We start from the raw sequence: 15,919 nt of genomic DNA, 5'->3' as shown, positions 1-15,919 counted from the left end.
TTTCGGCCCTGCCAGATAAATCTGGAGATCCATTTGTCCCACTCAATAAATTGGTAATCGCTCACTTCTATTGGCAAGTTTCTAAAAAGATAAAGCAGTCTGGGGAGCGTGTCCATCTTGATTGCGGTTACCCGGGAGCTGAGACGCATAAAGGGGACCAGATTCCATCTGTGCAAATCAGCTTTTATACTTGCAGATATTGGCTCGTAGTTTGCCTGAAAGAGCAGCGAGAGGTCCGCAGTCAAATATATTCCCAGGTACTTAATTTTCTCATTATCCCGATTTACTGTAAATTTGAGTAGAGATGTGTAATATTCTCCTAATGTTGTCAGTTGTTTGTCTATAGTGAATGAAACCAGTCTGATCTAAATCGATGAGGTCAGGTACCAACTTCTCCAGTCTACGAGCAAGAATAGAAGTAAATAGTTTGTCATCCAAGTTAAGGACACTGATTGGTCGATAGTTTCCACATTCTCGTTTATCTTTCCCCTCTTTTGGGATAATTGAAATAGTTGCCTCCCTCCAGGAGGGTGGGATTTCTCCCTCCTGTAGGATGTAGTTAAATGACTTCAGCAATGTGGGGACTAGATCTGCCCTCAGGGTGCGATACCACTGAGAACTGAACCCGTCCGGCCCAACTGCCTTACCTGGTTTTAATCTGGAAAAAGCATTAATTTCTTCCACTAAAATGGGATGTGTTAGAAGCTCATTTTTGAGAGACGGGAGTGAAGGTAATTCTAGAGAGCTAAGAAAGGCATCAGTACAATTCTCCTCCGTAGCATTGGGCTGTGAGTACAGCTCCCTAAAGAAGGTCTCAAAACATTTCTGAATGTCTTCTAATTTTGATTCCAGAATATTAGTCTTGGGGTCCTTGATTTGGTATATCGTACTTTCCTCTAGTTGTTTGCGTTATTTATGTGCCAGATATTTTGCAGATTTCCCTCCTGTCTCATAGTATTTTTGCCTCAAAAAAATTAAGTTATTTTGGGCCTCCTGGGTGTAAATATCATTAATTTCATCCTGTATTTTCCTGATGTCCTGCTTCAGAGTAGGATTTGCGGTGTTTATGTCTTCCTATTCTTTCAACTTTAAATTTGCCTGTAGTTCTGCTAATTTTTGCCCTTTGATTCTCTTTAAGTGGGAGGCGATAGAAATTAATGTACCTCTCATTACCGCTTTGAGCGTATCCCAAAGAATAGCTGGAGATACCTCTCCTGTGTCATTAACATCTAGAAATTCTTTAATGTCTACCTTTAATTTGGAAACTATGGCAGGATCATTAAGGTGCGATAACAATTTCCACAGTGTGGTACATTTTTTCCTAGCCACCTGCAAAGATAGAGAGATAGGACTGTGGTCAGATAGATCTCTTGTCAATATGTCACAGTCTTTGACCCTAAACCTATCAACTTTAAACATAAAAAAGTAGTCCAGCCTTGCATACACTTTAAAGGAACCAGAGTAATGAGTGAAATTTCTGGTAGATGCGTAGCGGTCCCTCCATACATCTATTATCCCCATCTCTACCATATAGGAATTGACTTTTCTAGTAAGTGCTGTTACCTGGTTGGTCGGGGAGGAGGAGTCTAGTTTAGGGTCAAGTCTAAAGTTAAACCCCCCCCCACAGACAACTATCCCCTGAGAATCCACCAATAAATCAAACCTATTCCTATAGAATAGCCAATCGCTCCCGGGGGGAGCATAAACATTTAAAATTGTGATTTCAGACCCCTCTATCCATTCTGTTATTCTAACCAATCTGCCTTCCTCGTCACAGAGTTCTTAGATATGTTCATAGTTAAGTGTACCAGAGATAAGTGTAGCCACACCCCTCTTGTGTTTGGACTTAACGGAAGAGGAGAATACATATTTAAAACCCTTTCTTTTCAATCTCAAGTGATCTACTTGGTTCATGTGTGTCTCCTGAAGTAATGCAATCTGGGCCTTCTCCTTCCTTAGTTTGGACAGTATCTTATTCATCTTCGTTCAGAACCCCGTTAACATTAAAAGAGATTACTTTCACTGACTCACTTCCCATAAAGATATATTAAGTTACCACAGCGCATAAACTCAATAGCAGCAGGCAACCCCCTCTTAAAACAGTAACAAGTGAAAAAAGTTAGGAATGAACTGAAAACATTTGAACATAACTGGAGCTTGAAAGCTCCTAAGCTGGCTTCTGACAGTGGAGCACTTCCACTGACACCCTCACAACTTGAAGGGAAACCCCTTATTACTCCCTGAGTTAGGGGGCTTTCCACTGCGACGTCACTCACAGCACGAGAAGCCCCACCCATTTTAGCTCGACAGTAACCATATTTCACCATGTTGTCCATAGCTAATACATAACATTAAATTCGTTCTCTTCACGTCTGTATACTTGCAGCTTCTCTCTATATCCCGCAGCTCCTCGGATCTGACGCGGACGCCGACCACCAACTCCCCGCCACAGCGGGCATCTTTGTAGTTTTTCTCTGGGGGTTGCCGGTGGTGTAATCACCTTTACCGGCAGGCCCCGACTCGCCAGGTCAGCCGTTGCCTCCTCCACCGTGTTGTAGGTTTTCACTCCTTCTTCGAAAAAAACCTTAAGGCGCGCTGAGTAGAGGGTCCTAAACCGTACATTCTTCTCTTTTAGGACCTTTCGTGCCTCTGCATACTCCTTCCTCATAGCCATGATCTCAGGGGGGTAATCGTGGTCGAGGTTGATCTTGCTGGAATTCAGCATAAAACCTTTCTTTTGCCAAGCGAGCCTCAGCACTTCTTCTTTAACCGTGAAGCACAGGAATTTTACCAGGATCGATCTGGGTTGGGAGCCGTCCGGAGGGAGTAATGATAACACTCTGTGTGCTCTCTGAATTTGTAACGGTGTTGATGGTGGGATGGCGAGATTCTCCCGGAGTAGCTTCTCCACAAAGTGGGCCATAGATGGAGCTCCCGATTCTTCTCCCTCCGGCACCCTGTACAGTCTGAGCGACTCCCTCCTCGAGTAAGCCTCCAGTGATGTTAGTTTTGTTTGAAACTTTTCCTGCATGCTTTCTTCCATTTGCGCAACATCTCTAAAGTTAGAAATATCCTGTCTCAGAGTGACGCTGAAAAACTAGTTCATGCATTTATTACTTCCAGGCTGGACTATTGTAATTCGTTATTATCAGGATGTCCAAAAAACTCCCTGAAAAGCCTTCAGCTAATCCAAAATGCTGCAGCAAGAGTACTGACAGGGACTAGAAAGAGAGAGCAGATTTCTCCTGTATTGGCTTCCCTTCATTGGCTTCCTGTTAAATCCAGAATTGAATTCAAAATCCTGCTCCTCACATACAAGATCTTAAATAATCAGGCCCAATCTTATCTTAATGACCTTGTAGTACCATATCACCCCATTAGAGCACTTCGCTCTCACACTGCAGGCCTACTTGTTGTTCCTAGAGTATTTGAAAGTAGAATGGGAGGCAGAGCCTTCAGTTTTCAGGCCCCTCTTCTGTGGAACCAGCTTCCAGTTTGGATTCAGGAGACAGACACTATCTCTACTTTTAAGATTAATCTCATATTTCCATTAAAAGTGTTGAATTTGACTGTTTGATGTTCTTTATGATCTCTGGCACCAGTTCATCTGTAGGCTGAGCTCAATCCATCCATTTAGTGAAATTATGTTTAAAGGTCTCCTTGTTTTCTGAGCGTGCACAGATCCTGAAGCAGAAAGCCTGGGTTAATAGAGAAATGATCATCACTGTGATGATGCTCATCATCTCTGACTGGGATTTGAGGTTTTGTCAAAGCAGCAAAGAAAGCCTGGCTATGTTGGACTGGGTGTGGAAGCAGCTCCCAGTTTGAGTTCAGGAGACAGACGCCCTCTCTACTTTGAAGATCAGCTTCAAACTTTACTTTTTGCTAAAGCTTATAGTTAGAGCTGGATCAGGTGACCCTGAATCCTCCCTTAGTTATGCTGCAATAGACGTAGGCTGCCGGGGATTCCCATGATGCATTGAGTTTTTCCTTTCCAGTCACCTTTCTCACTCACTATGTGTTAACAGACCTCTCTGCATTGAATCATATGTGTTATTAACCTCTGTCTCTCTTCCACAGCATGTCTTTATCCTGTCTTCCTTCTCTCACTCCAACCAATCACAGCAAATGGCCCCGCCCCTCCCTGAGCCTGGTTCTGCCAGAGGTTTCTTTCTGTTAAAAGGGAGTTTTTCCTTCCCACTGTCGCCAAAGTGCTTGTTCATAGGGGGTCATGTGATTGTTGGGTTTTTCTCTGTATTTATGAAGTGCCTTGAGGTGACTTTTGTTGTGATTTGGCGCTATATAAATAACATTGAATTGCATTGTTAGTATCTCAGACAAAATCTCGTCTGTGTTCTGGAGCTTATCTTTGTGTTCTGCAACCCTGGTTTCCACATCATTAAGCCGCGCATTGGCTTTATCCAACTCACCCCTTATTTCCACCAGTTGCGCTTTCGTGTCTTTTCAAAATTCTTTCACCTCTTTCCCAAAGCCTCTCAGTTCTTTCAGTATCAGCGTCAAACTTGCTGGGTCAACCTCATCTTCTGTCCCAGAATCCTCGCGGCTAGGAGTGGGAGAGTGGCCTCGGCTAGCCCTATAGGGGCTAACGTTAGCCCCTTCTGTTAGCTGCACATTGCCATCTTCCACGTTTTCAAACGTTAACTTCTTAGCTATTTTGTTCTTTCTGGACATCATTTAAACCCCTTTTTCCTCTTTATGTGCACTTAGATAGTGTATTAATTTACTTGGGGCAGTTTTAATAAGTTTCAGTCGAGAGCTCTCGTACTAGGTGTCCATCCCCACGAGCGCCGGAACCGGAAGCCTTGAATAAAATGTTTAATTGGTTCATTTAAAAAAAACAAAATGTCAATTGATCTGACCTCAGAGTATTTAGTTTACAGTTTAAACTTTGTAGTCCAGCAGACAGAATCTTCACTCCTGAATCCTGCACATTTTTGATACTCAGGTCCAGCTCTGTCAGAGTAGAGGACTGAGAGCTGAGCATTGAGGACACAGCTTCACAGTTTTCCGCTAGAAGTTCACAGACGTTGAGTCTGAAAATGAAAACATGAACAAAGACTGATGTTAAAGTGTAATCAGGGTGCAATAACTAATCTTATATTTTAAGAATCCTTGTTGTTTTATGCTGAGCAGATGTGGTACGAAACAACAGTAAATTGATCAAGTTTACCTCTACTGTTTAAATTGCTGGATTTATTTTCTCAGTTAAAAACAAAACAAAACAAACAAACAAAAGAAAAAAGAATACAAATCGGTCAGACCTCAGAATATTCAGTTTGGCGTGTGGACTCTCCACTGCAGCAGACAGAAGCTTTACTGCTGAAGCCTTCAGGCTGTCGGTACTCAAGTCCAGCTCTCTCAGACTACAGGACTGGGAGCTGACCACTGACAACAAATCTGTACAGTCTTCCTCTGACAGGTTACAGCTGCTCAGCCTGAAAAAAATAACAAGAACAACAAGACAATAATATTTATTATCAAATAAAATCTCTTTATATGTTGAATCTAAGTAATCAAATGTGTACAAATGAGTACACTACAATGCACAATTAAATAAAAAAATGTTCAAGAATTTAAGTGTAACAGAAGAAAAATATTTCAAATTAAACACAATTATTCCAATGTATGTAAATGGAAACCAGTGAAGACCAGGTTGATTTAGTGACAGTAGTTCAGTGTCTGCTGGCACAGGCCTGTGAGTACTGCAGTATTACACTTACTACAGTACTGCTGGTCACTTTATTAATTCTAATATGTGTGATTACTGTAAATGTAGTTATAAATAATGTATCACATCCTGGACTCTCATTTCATTTTCTGTCTAAAAGCTGCTTTGGCTCATTCCCCTTTAAAGCCCCGCTCTCCCTAAAGGCCAACTTTATTTTGATTGGATGATTTCATAAAGCACGCTGAAGGGCAGTAGCCAGTTATCATGAGCTCCATCTCCTCAACCTTCTGGTTTAGAAATTATAAGAAACTGTATACCTCATAAAAACCCGTCTTGATCCATGCTCAATCATCCAGGTTAGTAAATCCCAAAAGTTGATTCTGTTCATCTGGACGTAGCGCTTTCAGTGGGAGAAACATTTCGTCACTCATCCAGGTGACTTCGTCAGTCTCAGCTGACTTCTGGTTTCCAACCCTATAAAAAGTACATTTGCATAATGACTGAAACCAGCCCACTGAAGGAACAATAAGGCTGGGAGGTCAGTTCCTTGACCATTAGGTTTGAGTCATTATGCAGATGTACTCTTTATAAGATTGGGGAAAGCTGCAGTCAGCTGAGCCTGAAGAAGTCATCTTGATGAGTGACAAAATGTTTCTCCCGCTGAGAGCGCTACGTCCAGATGAACAGAATCAAACTTTGGGGGCTCATAAAATCATGATTAGAAATCTTCTCAGATGTATTTTTACATTTTAGATCCACAGCAACAAAGTTCACAGCAGGATGTCTCTGTTCAGTAATTATTATGCCCATTACCTGCAAACTGTGAGGTACGCAGGTAATGTCAGGTAAACACTAGCTGTCTGAAACTGTTCCTGTTAAATGTGTGTATAAAGGAAATAAGCTGAAATACAGAGACTGGGTGGATCTGTGCTTTGACTTTGACACCAAAAATTTCTTCCTGTTAAAAGGGAGTTTTTCCTTCCCACTGTCGCCAAAGTGTTTGCTCATAGGGGGTCATATGATTGTTGGGTTTTTCTCTGTATCTATTACTGTACGATCTACTGTACAATATAAAGTGCATTGAGGTGACTGTTGTGATTTGGCGCTATATAAATAAAATTGAATTGAATTGAATTACATCCCATTTCAGGTACCTGGAACCTGAACCTTCTCTGGAAACCTGGGACGCTGGCGGGTTTCTCTTGCTTACCTATCTGCTCATCCTCTTTCTTTCTGCTCGCATGATGATTTCCTGGTTGAGTTTGTAAAGACTTTTGCTCAGGACCTTCTTGCTGTGCGGCAACAGTGCTAACCACCGTCCGCTGTATGTTTTTCAGTCATTAAATCAAACCATGAAAGATCAGCTTGCTTCTCGTGATGAACCTGTCTGTTTTCGATTCCACACCAGGGTCTGCCCACTGGAAAGTTCAGGGATAAGGGTGGAGGATACTCACACAAACATAAAAACCCAGATTGCAACTCCAACTCTCTGTTCTAGTTAACCAGACCTTTCAGGCTCTTGTTCAATCAGAACCTCGTGGAGTCTGAGTTAGCGAGACAGTTAAACATCCCTCTATGCCCCCTTAATCCGCCCATTCCCACTAAGTCATTAAATAACCGAGTGTCCCCTCACATAACTCAGCGCACAGAGCCTGTCACCCCTGGCAATCACAAGAAAACACTTACCTTTTTTGCTTTTCATGCACCTCACAAACCACTCATACTCGGGTTTCCTTGGCTAGAATTACATAACCCCCACTTAGACTGGTCAGGTCAGAGGGTAATCAGTTAGAGTCTGTTCTGTCATTCAAATTGCCTTGTTTCTGCCCGTCCACCGGAACCTGTGGAACCATCAACCAACACTGAGACTGTTTTAGATCTCTCCTCTGTCCCCACCAAATGTCATGATCTTCAGGAAGTATTTAGCAAAAGTAAAGCGCTTTCACTGCCACCTCACAAACCACAGGACAGCACCATAGAACTACTCTCTGGCTCCACCCGGCCTTCTAGCTGGCTGTATAACCTGCTTAGACCTGAGTGTGCGGCTATGGAAAAGTACATTAAGGAATCCCTCGGTGCAGGCATAATCCAACGATTGTCATCTCAAGTTGGAACTTCTTTTTTGTGGGGAAAAAGGATGGCTCTCTCTGGCCATGCATTTACTTCAGGGGCCTCAGTGATATTACCATCAAGAATAAGTACCTATTACCTCATTAGCTCTGCTTTCAGGCCATTTCACAGTGCCACTGGGTTTACAAAACCCCACATCCGCAACGCTTACCACTTTTTCCAGATCAATCAGGGAGACAAGTGGAAGACCGTTTTAAACATGCCATTGGGGGACTACGAGTATTTGGTCATGCCGCCTGGGTTAACTAATGCTCCCGCAATGTTTCAAGATTAGTTAACGATGTCCTCCGGGAATTCCTTGACAGGTTCGTATTGGTGTATCTGGATGATATCCTCATTTTTCCCAAAACCTGCGAGGAACATCAGTCTCATGTCCATGCTATTTTTCCAACGTTTGCTGGAGAATAAACCTTATGTCAAAGCAAAAAAGTGTGAATTCCATTCCTCATCAATAACTTTTTTCAGTTACATTTTGGCACGGGGGCAGGTGAAGACGGATCTGGCAAATGTGAAAGCTTTCACAGAGTGGCCTACCCCTTGTACCCATTGTAGATTCAAGAAGCATCTCCAATGGGTTTTGGGAATAGCAAATTTTTATAGACTGTTCATTTTCAACTATAGTCAGGTAGCTGCACCACTCAAGTCTCAGCATGCATCTGGTCCCCCAAAGCTGAAACTGCATTCACCAAACTTAAGTATCTCTGTTCACCACGGCACCTTTTTGGTTCACCCTGATCACAGTTATCATTGCAAAGGTGGACACATCAGAAATTGGAGAAGGGAGAGGTAAATGATGCCAAGTGAAAGAGAATGCTTTGGGGGGGGGGGGGGGGGGGGGGGGGTCATGCTGCTGTCATGGTCTGTGTGAGCGGCGGTGGTTTCCCACTAGACTCTGGTTTCTGCCTTTGGGTGAAGCCTGGTCAGCCTGTCCACTGTCCACACCTGACAGTAATCTACTAGGCTGAATATAACATCAGCACTCCCAATAACTCTGCTAACCTCCTAATCCTCGGATCATCTACTCACCCTTGCAGTTCAGTCACGTTTTCCTGGATGCTGGTCTTCTTGATTCACTCACAGCCACATTAATGCCTTTCGTCTCTTAGACTTACTGGACCACTTTGCCTGGATTCAAAGCTAACAAGTACTCACCCAGACCTCACCACCTGCCTTCCCCAAGTTGCTTTCCGACTGCTGACAAGTAAATGGTAAATGGACTGATTCTTATATAGCATTTTTCTACTCTCACGGAGTACTCACAGCGCTCTATACAACATGCCACATCCACCCAATCACACCCATTCTCACAAACACTTTATCTGAACTTAGTGCTTTCTAAGTACATTCACGCACATTCATACTCTGATGGATGCATCGGAGAGCAAGTTGGGGTTAGTATCTTGCCCAAGGATACTTGACATGCAGACTGGAGGAGCCAGGGATCGAACCACCAACCTTCTGATCAGTAGGTCAGATCAGACCAGCTTTACCTCCTGAGCTACAGAAACCCCAAATAAGACATTGAAGATAACCTCGTTCACTTACTGTAACCTCCACCAGTGATCTTTCTGATGCTGCTCTACCTCTGTTACAGTGACTCAGATTACCATCAACCAAGACCCATTTCCGGAAACCTACCACAGAGCCCACTTCATGCTCACAGCTTCAAGTGCTTGACTTCCGCCATAGTTCACAGTTCATGTTAAAAAATTCCAAGTGTCAAGTTCCTGTGTGTAAATAAAGCCTTCACGTCTAGTAATATTCAGTTCCTTCACCTTTGTCTGTATTTTGGGTTCACCATGTTGTTCTGGCCACACCGAGGTAACAGATTTATATTTGAAAAACAGAGAGACATGGGGGATTGCAATAAGGATGAGACACAAACCAGACCTTAAAATAAGAACATCTGAAAACAATGTAGGTGCAGTCTGGTAGCTCAAGTATTTGCTTTAAAAAACAGAGCTAGACTCCTGGTTGTTGGAGACAAGTGAACAACTTGAGGATAATAAACCTGTCAGAGGGGCTGAAGGATCAGAGCTCATGTTCTTATAGGCTGGATCTGGATTGTGCTTTGATTCGAGTTGAAGACAAAAATATTTCAGAAATGCTGACATGTCCTGCTGGAGAGAAATATTTAAAGTATCATGACTATTTTAGTGACTATTTTTTAATTTTTCTAAAGTGGTAGTGTTCTTTGAACTGAGCACCTCTGATTTATTTCCCATGATTTTAAGAATGAAGCGATGAGTTCATGTTTACTTACAGAGCTTTGTTGGAGGCTTTGACCACTGGCAGCAGCCTCAGAAGAGCCTCCTCTGAAGCAGAGTATTTCTTCAGGTCAAACACATCCAGATCTTCTTCTGATGACAGTAAGATGAAGACCAGAGCTGACCACTGAGCAGGAGACAGTTTATCTGTGGAGAGACTTCCTGATCTCAGGGACTGTTGGATCTCCTCCACTAGAGAACGATCATCCAGTTCATTCAGACAGTGGAACAGATTGATGCTTTTCTCTGCAGACAGATTCTTACTGAGCTTCTCCTTGATGTACTGGACTGTTTTCTTATTGGTCTGTGAGCTACTTCCTGTCTGTGTCAGCAGACCTCGTAGGAGAGTCTGATTGGTCTGCAGGGAAAGACCCAGGAGGAAGCGGAGGAACAAGTCCAGGTGTCCATTTGGACTCTCTAAGGCCTTGTTCACAGCACTCTGGTGGAGAGATGGTTTAAACCACCAGGAGGTTGTTTGTTGTTGTTCCAGCAGATTGAGTCCAGAGTTGCTGAAGGTCAGATGGACATGAAGACCAGCCAGAAACTCCTGAACACTCAGATGGATGAAGCAGAACACCTTGTCCTGGTACAATCCTCTCTCCTCTTTAAAGATCTGTGTGAACACTCCTGAGTACACTGAGGCTGCTCTGATATCGATGTCACACTCTGTCAGGTCTGATTCATAGAAGATCAGGTTTCCTTTCTGCAGCTGATCAAAAGCCAGTTTTCCCAGAGACTCAATAATCTTCCTGCTCTCTGGACTCCAGTGTGGATCTGTTGCACGTCCTCTATTATACTTGACCTTCTTCACTTTGGCCTGAACCACCAGGAAGTGGATGTACATCTCAGTCAGGGTGTTGGGCAGCTGTCCTCCCTCTCTGGTTTCCAGCACATCCTCCAGAACTGTAGCAGTGATCCAGCAGAAGACTGGGATGTGGCACATGATGTGGAGGCTTCGAGCTTTCTTGATGTGGGAGATGATCCTGCTGGCCTGCTCCTCATCTCTGAATCGGTTCCTGAAGTACTCCTCCTTCTGTGGGTCAGTGAACCCCCTGACCTCTGTCACCCTGTGAACATACTCAGGGGGGATCTGGTCTGCTGCTGCAGGTCGTGTGGTTATCCAGACGTGAGCATAGGGAAGAAGCGTCCCCCTGATCAGGCTTGTGAGAAGTACATCAACTGTGGTGGGCATCGTAATATCAGTCACACTCTTAGTGTTGTTGAAGTCCAGAGGACCTCGACACTCATCCAGACCATCAAAGATGAACACAACCTGGAAGTCTTCAAAGCTGCAGATTCCTGCTTCTTTGGTTTCAGTAAAGAAGTGATGAACAAGTCCCACCAAGCTGAACTTTTCCTCTTTCAGCACATTCAGCTCTCTGAAAGTGAATGGAAATATGAACTGGATGTCCTGGTTGGCTTTGTCTTCAGCCCAGTCCAGGCTGTATTTCTGTGTTAAGACCGTTTTCCCAATGCCAGCCACTCCCTTTGTCAGCACTGTTCTGATCAGGTCCTGTCTTTTGGGTGAGTCTTTAAAGACGTCTTCATGTCTGATTGTTGTTTCAGGTCTGTGTGGTTTCCTGGATGCTGTTTCAATCTGTCTGACCTCATGTTCATCATTGACCTCTGCAGTCCCTCCCTCTGTGATGTAGAGCTCTGTGTAGATCTGATTCAGGAGGGTTGAGTTTCCTGCTTTAGCGATGCCCTCAAACACACACTGGAACTTCTTCTTTAAGAGAGACTTGAGTTTAGGCTGACACTTCTGAAGAGCATCTGAATCAAAAAAAGGAAAAAAAGAAGGAAAAATACAAATCTGGTCTGAAGGAGCTATGTGATGTACTTTGGCCTTTATTTAACCTATCAAGTTTTTAATATACTCATTCTACCAGAAATAAAAAAGGGGCTTCAGGAATTCCTAAATGTATTTCCTGAAAAAAGCCACGTTAAATGTTTTGAACCTCCACATCTGCATTGCTTTGCAGCTTTTCATATGTACCTGATGCCAACATGTGCAGGCTAAACAGGTTTCTGCTTTCTGTGCCTCTTCTCCAAACTTTGTAACCAAAAATAACAACATTGAAGTGTCATAACGTTCCCCACTGCTATGTTATTTAAAGAAGCATCTGAGAGAGATTCAGTAATTCACATTTAATTCTTGTCGTAATTTACAATGGCAAAAGATAATGTAAACCCTTTCTGGCCACAATTTGCTTTATTATATGTAAATGTGGCATTTTTTTCATTAAACATTTAAGTCAAATGACTGATGCTTAAAGAGTGTCCTCTTGTTAGAGAAACACTCTGACTTTTCTTTTTTAAGGCAATCAGTTTGCATGGTTTTTAAAAGTAAAGAACACTTGTGTTTAATTAAATACAGCTCACATTCGATCTAAGTAGTTTCACACGTTTATGACGATCATCAAAATCCTCCATGTAGTTTAGAAAATACATTTGCAGGCATGTAATAAATCCAAACATTCGTCGTAGAATGACGTTCTTGCCCTCTCCTTTTTCTTACAATGAATTCTGAGGTTTCACTTTCACATCTCAACAAACTGCAAGGTGACCATTTTTATTCATGGTATATTATGCATGACCTCACCTTGTTGAGCAGATGGATCAGAGTTCAAACGCAGCTGAGAGAAAAGAGAAGGATCTTTGATCTGAAGATGCTTGATTGTTATCTTGCATGCTTTGTCTCCTTTTTTCCTCACTGTGTCGATCAAGCTGCGTGCCTTGTCTGCTCTGAGTGGGTTCCCCTCCAGTATCGATTCTTCCTCCAACTTATTTAAGATACCATCACTTACAAGGGCCTCAAGGAGCAGTTTAAGGATTTCTATTGTTACCCTCCAGACAAAGGCTGACCGTACCCTGGCAAGCTCCTCCTCTACAGGAAGAAGAAAGAGACATAAACATGCTTCTCAGTCGAAATCATGTGAAAAATACAGTGGAACCCCGACTTACGAATACCCCATTTAACAAAAAATTCAAGTTACGAAGGCAATGAACGGCAATATTTCTGCCCATGGTACGGCAAAATGCTGGTGTAACGAAATCCGCTGGCTCTGATTGGCTGAGCCTACAATGCCCACAAGGCCTTCCGAATCATGTGACAACCCCTTGGCTTCCGTACTCGTGCTTCGCTGTTCCACTTGAACGACATATTGTTGTTCTAGTTAGCAATTAGCCTATCGTTCAGCATCACCTCACTCAAAAGGTGCAATGGCTGTTTCGACTTAAGAAAATTTTCGACTTACGAAAGACCCTCGGGAACGGATTAATTTCGTAAGTCGGGGTTCCACTGTATTTTAACTTTGTTCAATTAACACTTCAACATCTCATCAACAAATACTAAATTTTAGGGTGTGTAGGGTTAAAATGATGCCAGCTTAAAATGAAACTGAAGAAAAAATTGAAACTGAAAAATAATGAAAAATATGAAAAACAAAATCTTGTCATTCATATCCTGCATTCCAGATTAAGTTTAAAATAAGAACGAGTGCAAGTACGAACGTGAGAATTATGTATATTGTAATAGGTATATTTCTACCTAAATGATAGTATATTGTACAAACATGAAAAGTATATTGTTAGAACTATATCTAATATTGTTAGAACAATAGTATACTATAATAATAAACTTTTCACGTTATAATGTGACATAGCTCTATTTTTCTTTTGCCTGGGTGGCGGCTCTACGCTTCCGTACTACGCTTCTGTATCCAACACTTTTCAATGTGGCCTCACAAAATTATTATGACTACAACAACCATGAAAAGAGTTGGATGGACATTGCTACTCAATCACAGCTGCCTGGTCAATGTTTTTCATTAGTAATTTAGCAAAGTTGATGGTGTGTGTGTCTGTAAGACAGAGAGAGGGAGAGCGAGGGACAGATTTTGCATGATAAGCTTCATGTTATGAAGGCACAGTTTGAGCACTCGGGTCGCATCAGAGCATCAGGCCATATAGTGTGAGACCCTGCATCGTGACCTATGAACTTCTAACCTCTGCGATTTAATTGTACAGTTTGAGCAGGAGCTGAATAACGCGACTGGAAAAAAAAAATCGCACAGTGTTTGCCCAGCTTAATGCAGACTGTTTAAACTAAACAAGCTGCTGTTTCACATAATAAACCCTGTCAGCTGCAGTATTGTCTTCTGTTTTAACAGTTAAAGCAGTAGAGACGAGCTGTTTGCATGTGCGTGGAACTCTAACGTCATTAACCATACTAGCTGTTAGCTTATAGCTCACGCTAGCTAACCAGCGAGCAGTTAAAAGGACAGCTGAAGCTGCACAAAATACCCACAAACTTATCTCACTACAATGTAGCGCCGAAAATATGACTCGCAGCTCAAGCTCGACACAGCGTCTGTAACATAAGACTGACATCCAGCTAACCACAGCTAAAAGATATTTAGAGAAAACTTACAGTTTCCTCAGGTTACATGAACTGAGTTGGTTCACGCTGAAAAGTTGGTTTGTTTTGGCTCTCACTGAAGACATAGCTGCTCTTTTGTGCTGCTTTTACCCAATGGTATCTTTTGCGAGTGTGGACGCGTCATCTGTTTGCTCCTTAAATGCTTTTCTTCTTTTATTGATTTTTATGCTGATTTTTTCCCTTTTTTCCGTATGAGCTTACCTGCGATAGCTTCTGGACACTTATAGATCATTAGGACTAAAGTGTTCTTAACAGAAACAGCAACATTTTTATAGTTACCTTATCCTCAGCGCTCCGTGTGTCTGTGGCCTAGACACAGCTGAAGCCTGATTACAGTGTCTGGGCACCAAACAGCCCCAATAGCCTGGAAAGGTGCTAACCGCTAGGCTAACTAGCAACAAGATGCCTTCCCTATCCACAGATGACTACCACAGCCTCCTGCAGAAGATTGCAGTACTGGAGACAAAAATTCATCGCTTAGAAGTAAACGTGGAGGTAAATGGACTGTGTGGAAATGAAACAACCTTGCCTTTGATTCAAAACAATGGCGATGAGCAAGCTAGTACACAGCTAAGGAGCACAGATAACATGACCAAGAAAGTAGACTCTGTGCATTATTATAAATCCTCAAGTGATAATCCCCCCTTGGACTGTCTTGGTGCAAAACCAAGACATAAATCATGTCTCCTGGAAGGCGGAGGACGTATCACGGGCAGAGCACAGCGAGCTGAAATCTCTGAAACCGACTGGCCTTCACTTCCTACGAGACAGAGAAGCTCTTCTACCCCTGTATACGAGAGGAAACAGGACTGGACAACCGTGAATAGGAAGGATAACAACAAACCTCCAAAACAACTGAATGTGAAACTGCAGAACAGATTTGCTCCACTATCAAAGGACCCTGGATCTATATCGGACAACCATCCATCTAAAAGCAGCGAAGTAAGGTCTGAAAATCTGTTGAAAAGTAAAAGACCACAGGGAAAGCTAAAGGCTAGGCCTGAAACTCTGCTTGTGGGTGACTCTGCCGTAAAGGATGTACAAATGATGTGCGGTAAGAACACTAAAGTCCTCTGCTTTCCTAACGATATGGTCAACAACCTGAAGGAGAGAATTCTTCAAATTGCAGATGAATATCCAACTGTGACAAACATTGTCCTGCATACAGGGTCAAACGATGTGTCCAAACAACAGTCGGAGGTTCTGAAACGGGACTTTACTGGAATATTAAATACTGTAAACTCTCTGAATGCAGCTGTATTCATCAGTGGACCTGTACCGCCGGTCAGAGGAGGAGACGAGAGATTCAGCAGGTTGTTTACACTGAATAAATGGCTTATATCAGCATGTACTGACCACTCGGTGCATTTTATCAACAACTTTAATATTTTT

General features: G+C 42.7%; 2 protein-coding genes and 1 long non-coding RNA gene across 3 annotated transcripts in view; 1 reads left to right on the top strand and 2 right to left on the bottom strand.

The window, feature by feature from the left end:
• Positions 1-15,919, top strand: part of LOC146650428 (uncharacterized) — a 387,448-nt gene that overhangs the window by 227,922 nt on the left and 143,607 nt on the right. The gene's annotated exons all lie outside the window — the stretch shown is intronic.
• LOC146650432 (protein NLRC3-like) overlaps positions 1-15,919 on the bottom strand; it is a 241,341-nt gene that overhangs the window by 215,582 nt on the left and 9,840 nt on the right. The gene's annotated exons all lie outside the window — the stretch shown is intronic.
• The window catches only part of LOC146650433 (protein NLRC3-like), a 56,641-nt gene that overhangs the window by 30,888 nt on the left and 9,834 nt on the right, over positions 1-15,919 (bottom strand). Inside the window, exons 4-7 of the mRNA XM_085385462.1 lie at positions 12,689-12,973; positions 10,083-11,859; positions 5,283-5,456; positions 4,881-5,054 (exon numbers count right to left, since the gene is read on the bottom strand). Coding sequence (XP_085241588.1) covers positions 4,881-5,054; positions 5,283-5,456; positions 10,083-11,859; positions 12,689-12,973 — 2,410 coding nt within the window. The remainder of the gene's footprint in view (positions 1-4,880; positions 5,055-5,282; positions 5,457-10,082; positions 11,860-12,688; positions 12,974-15,919) is intronic.

The sequence above is a fragment of the Rhamphochromis longiceps genome, linkage group LG16 (genome assembly GCF_057381845.1).
Source record: "Rhamphochromis longiceps isolate RC_006_pf linkage group LG16, R_longiceps_female_GT1.1, whole genome shotgun sequence".
In the NCBI taxonomy this organism is placed as follows: Eukaryota; Metazoa; Chordata; class Actinopteri; order Cichliformes; family Cichlidae; genus Rhamphochromis; species Rhamphochromis longiceps.
The sequence above is the reverse complement of the archived record's forward strand: the minus strand, read 5'-3'. Positions and strand labels throughout refer to the sequence as shown.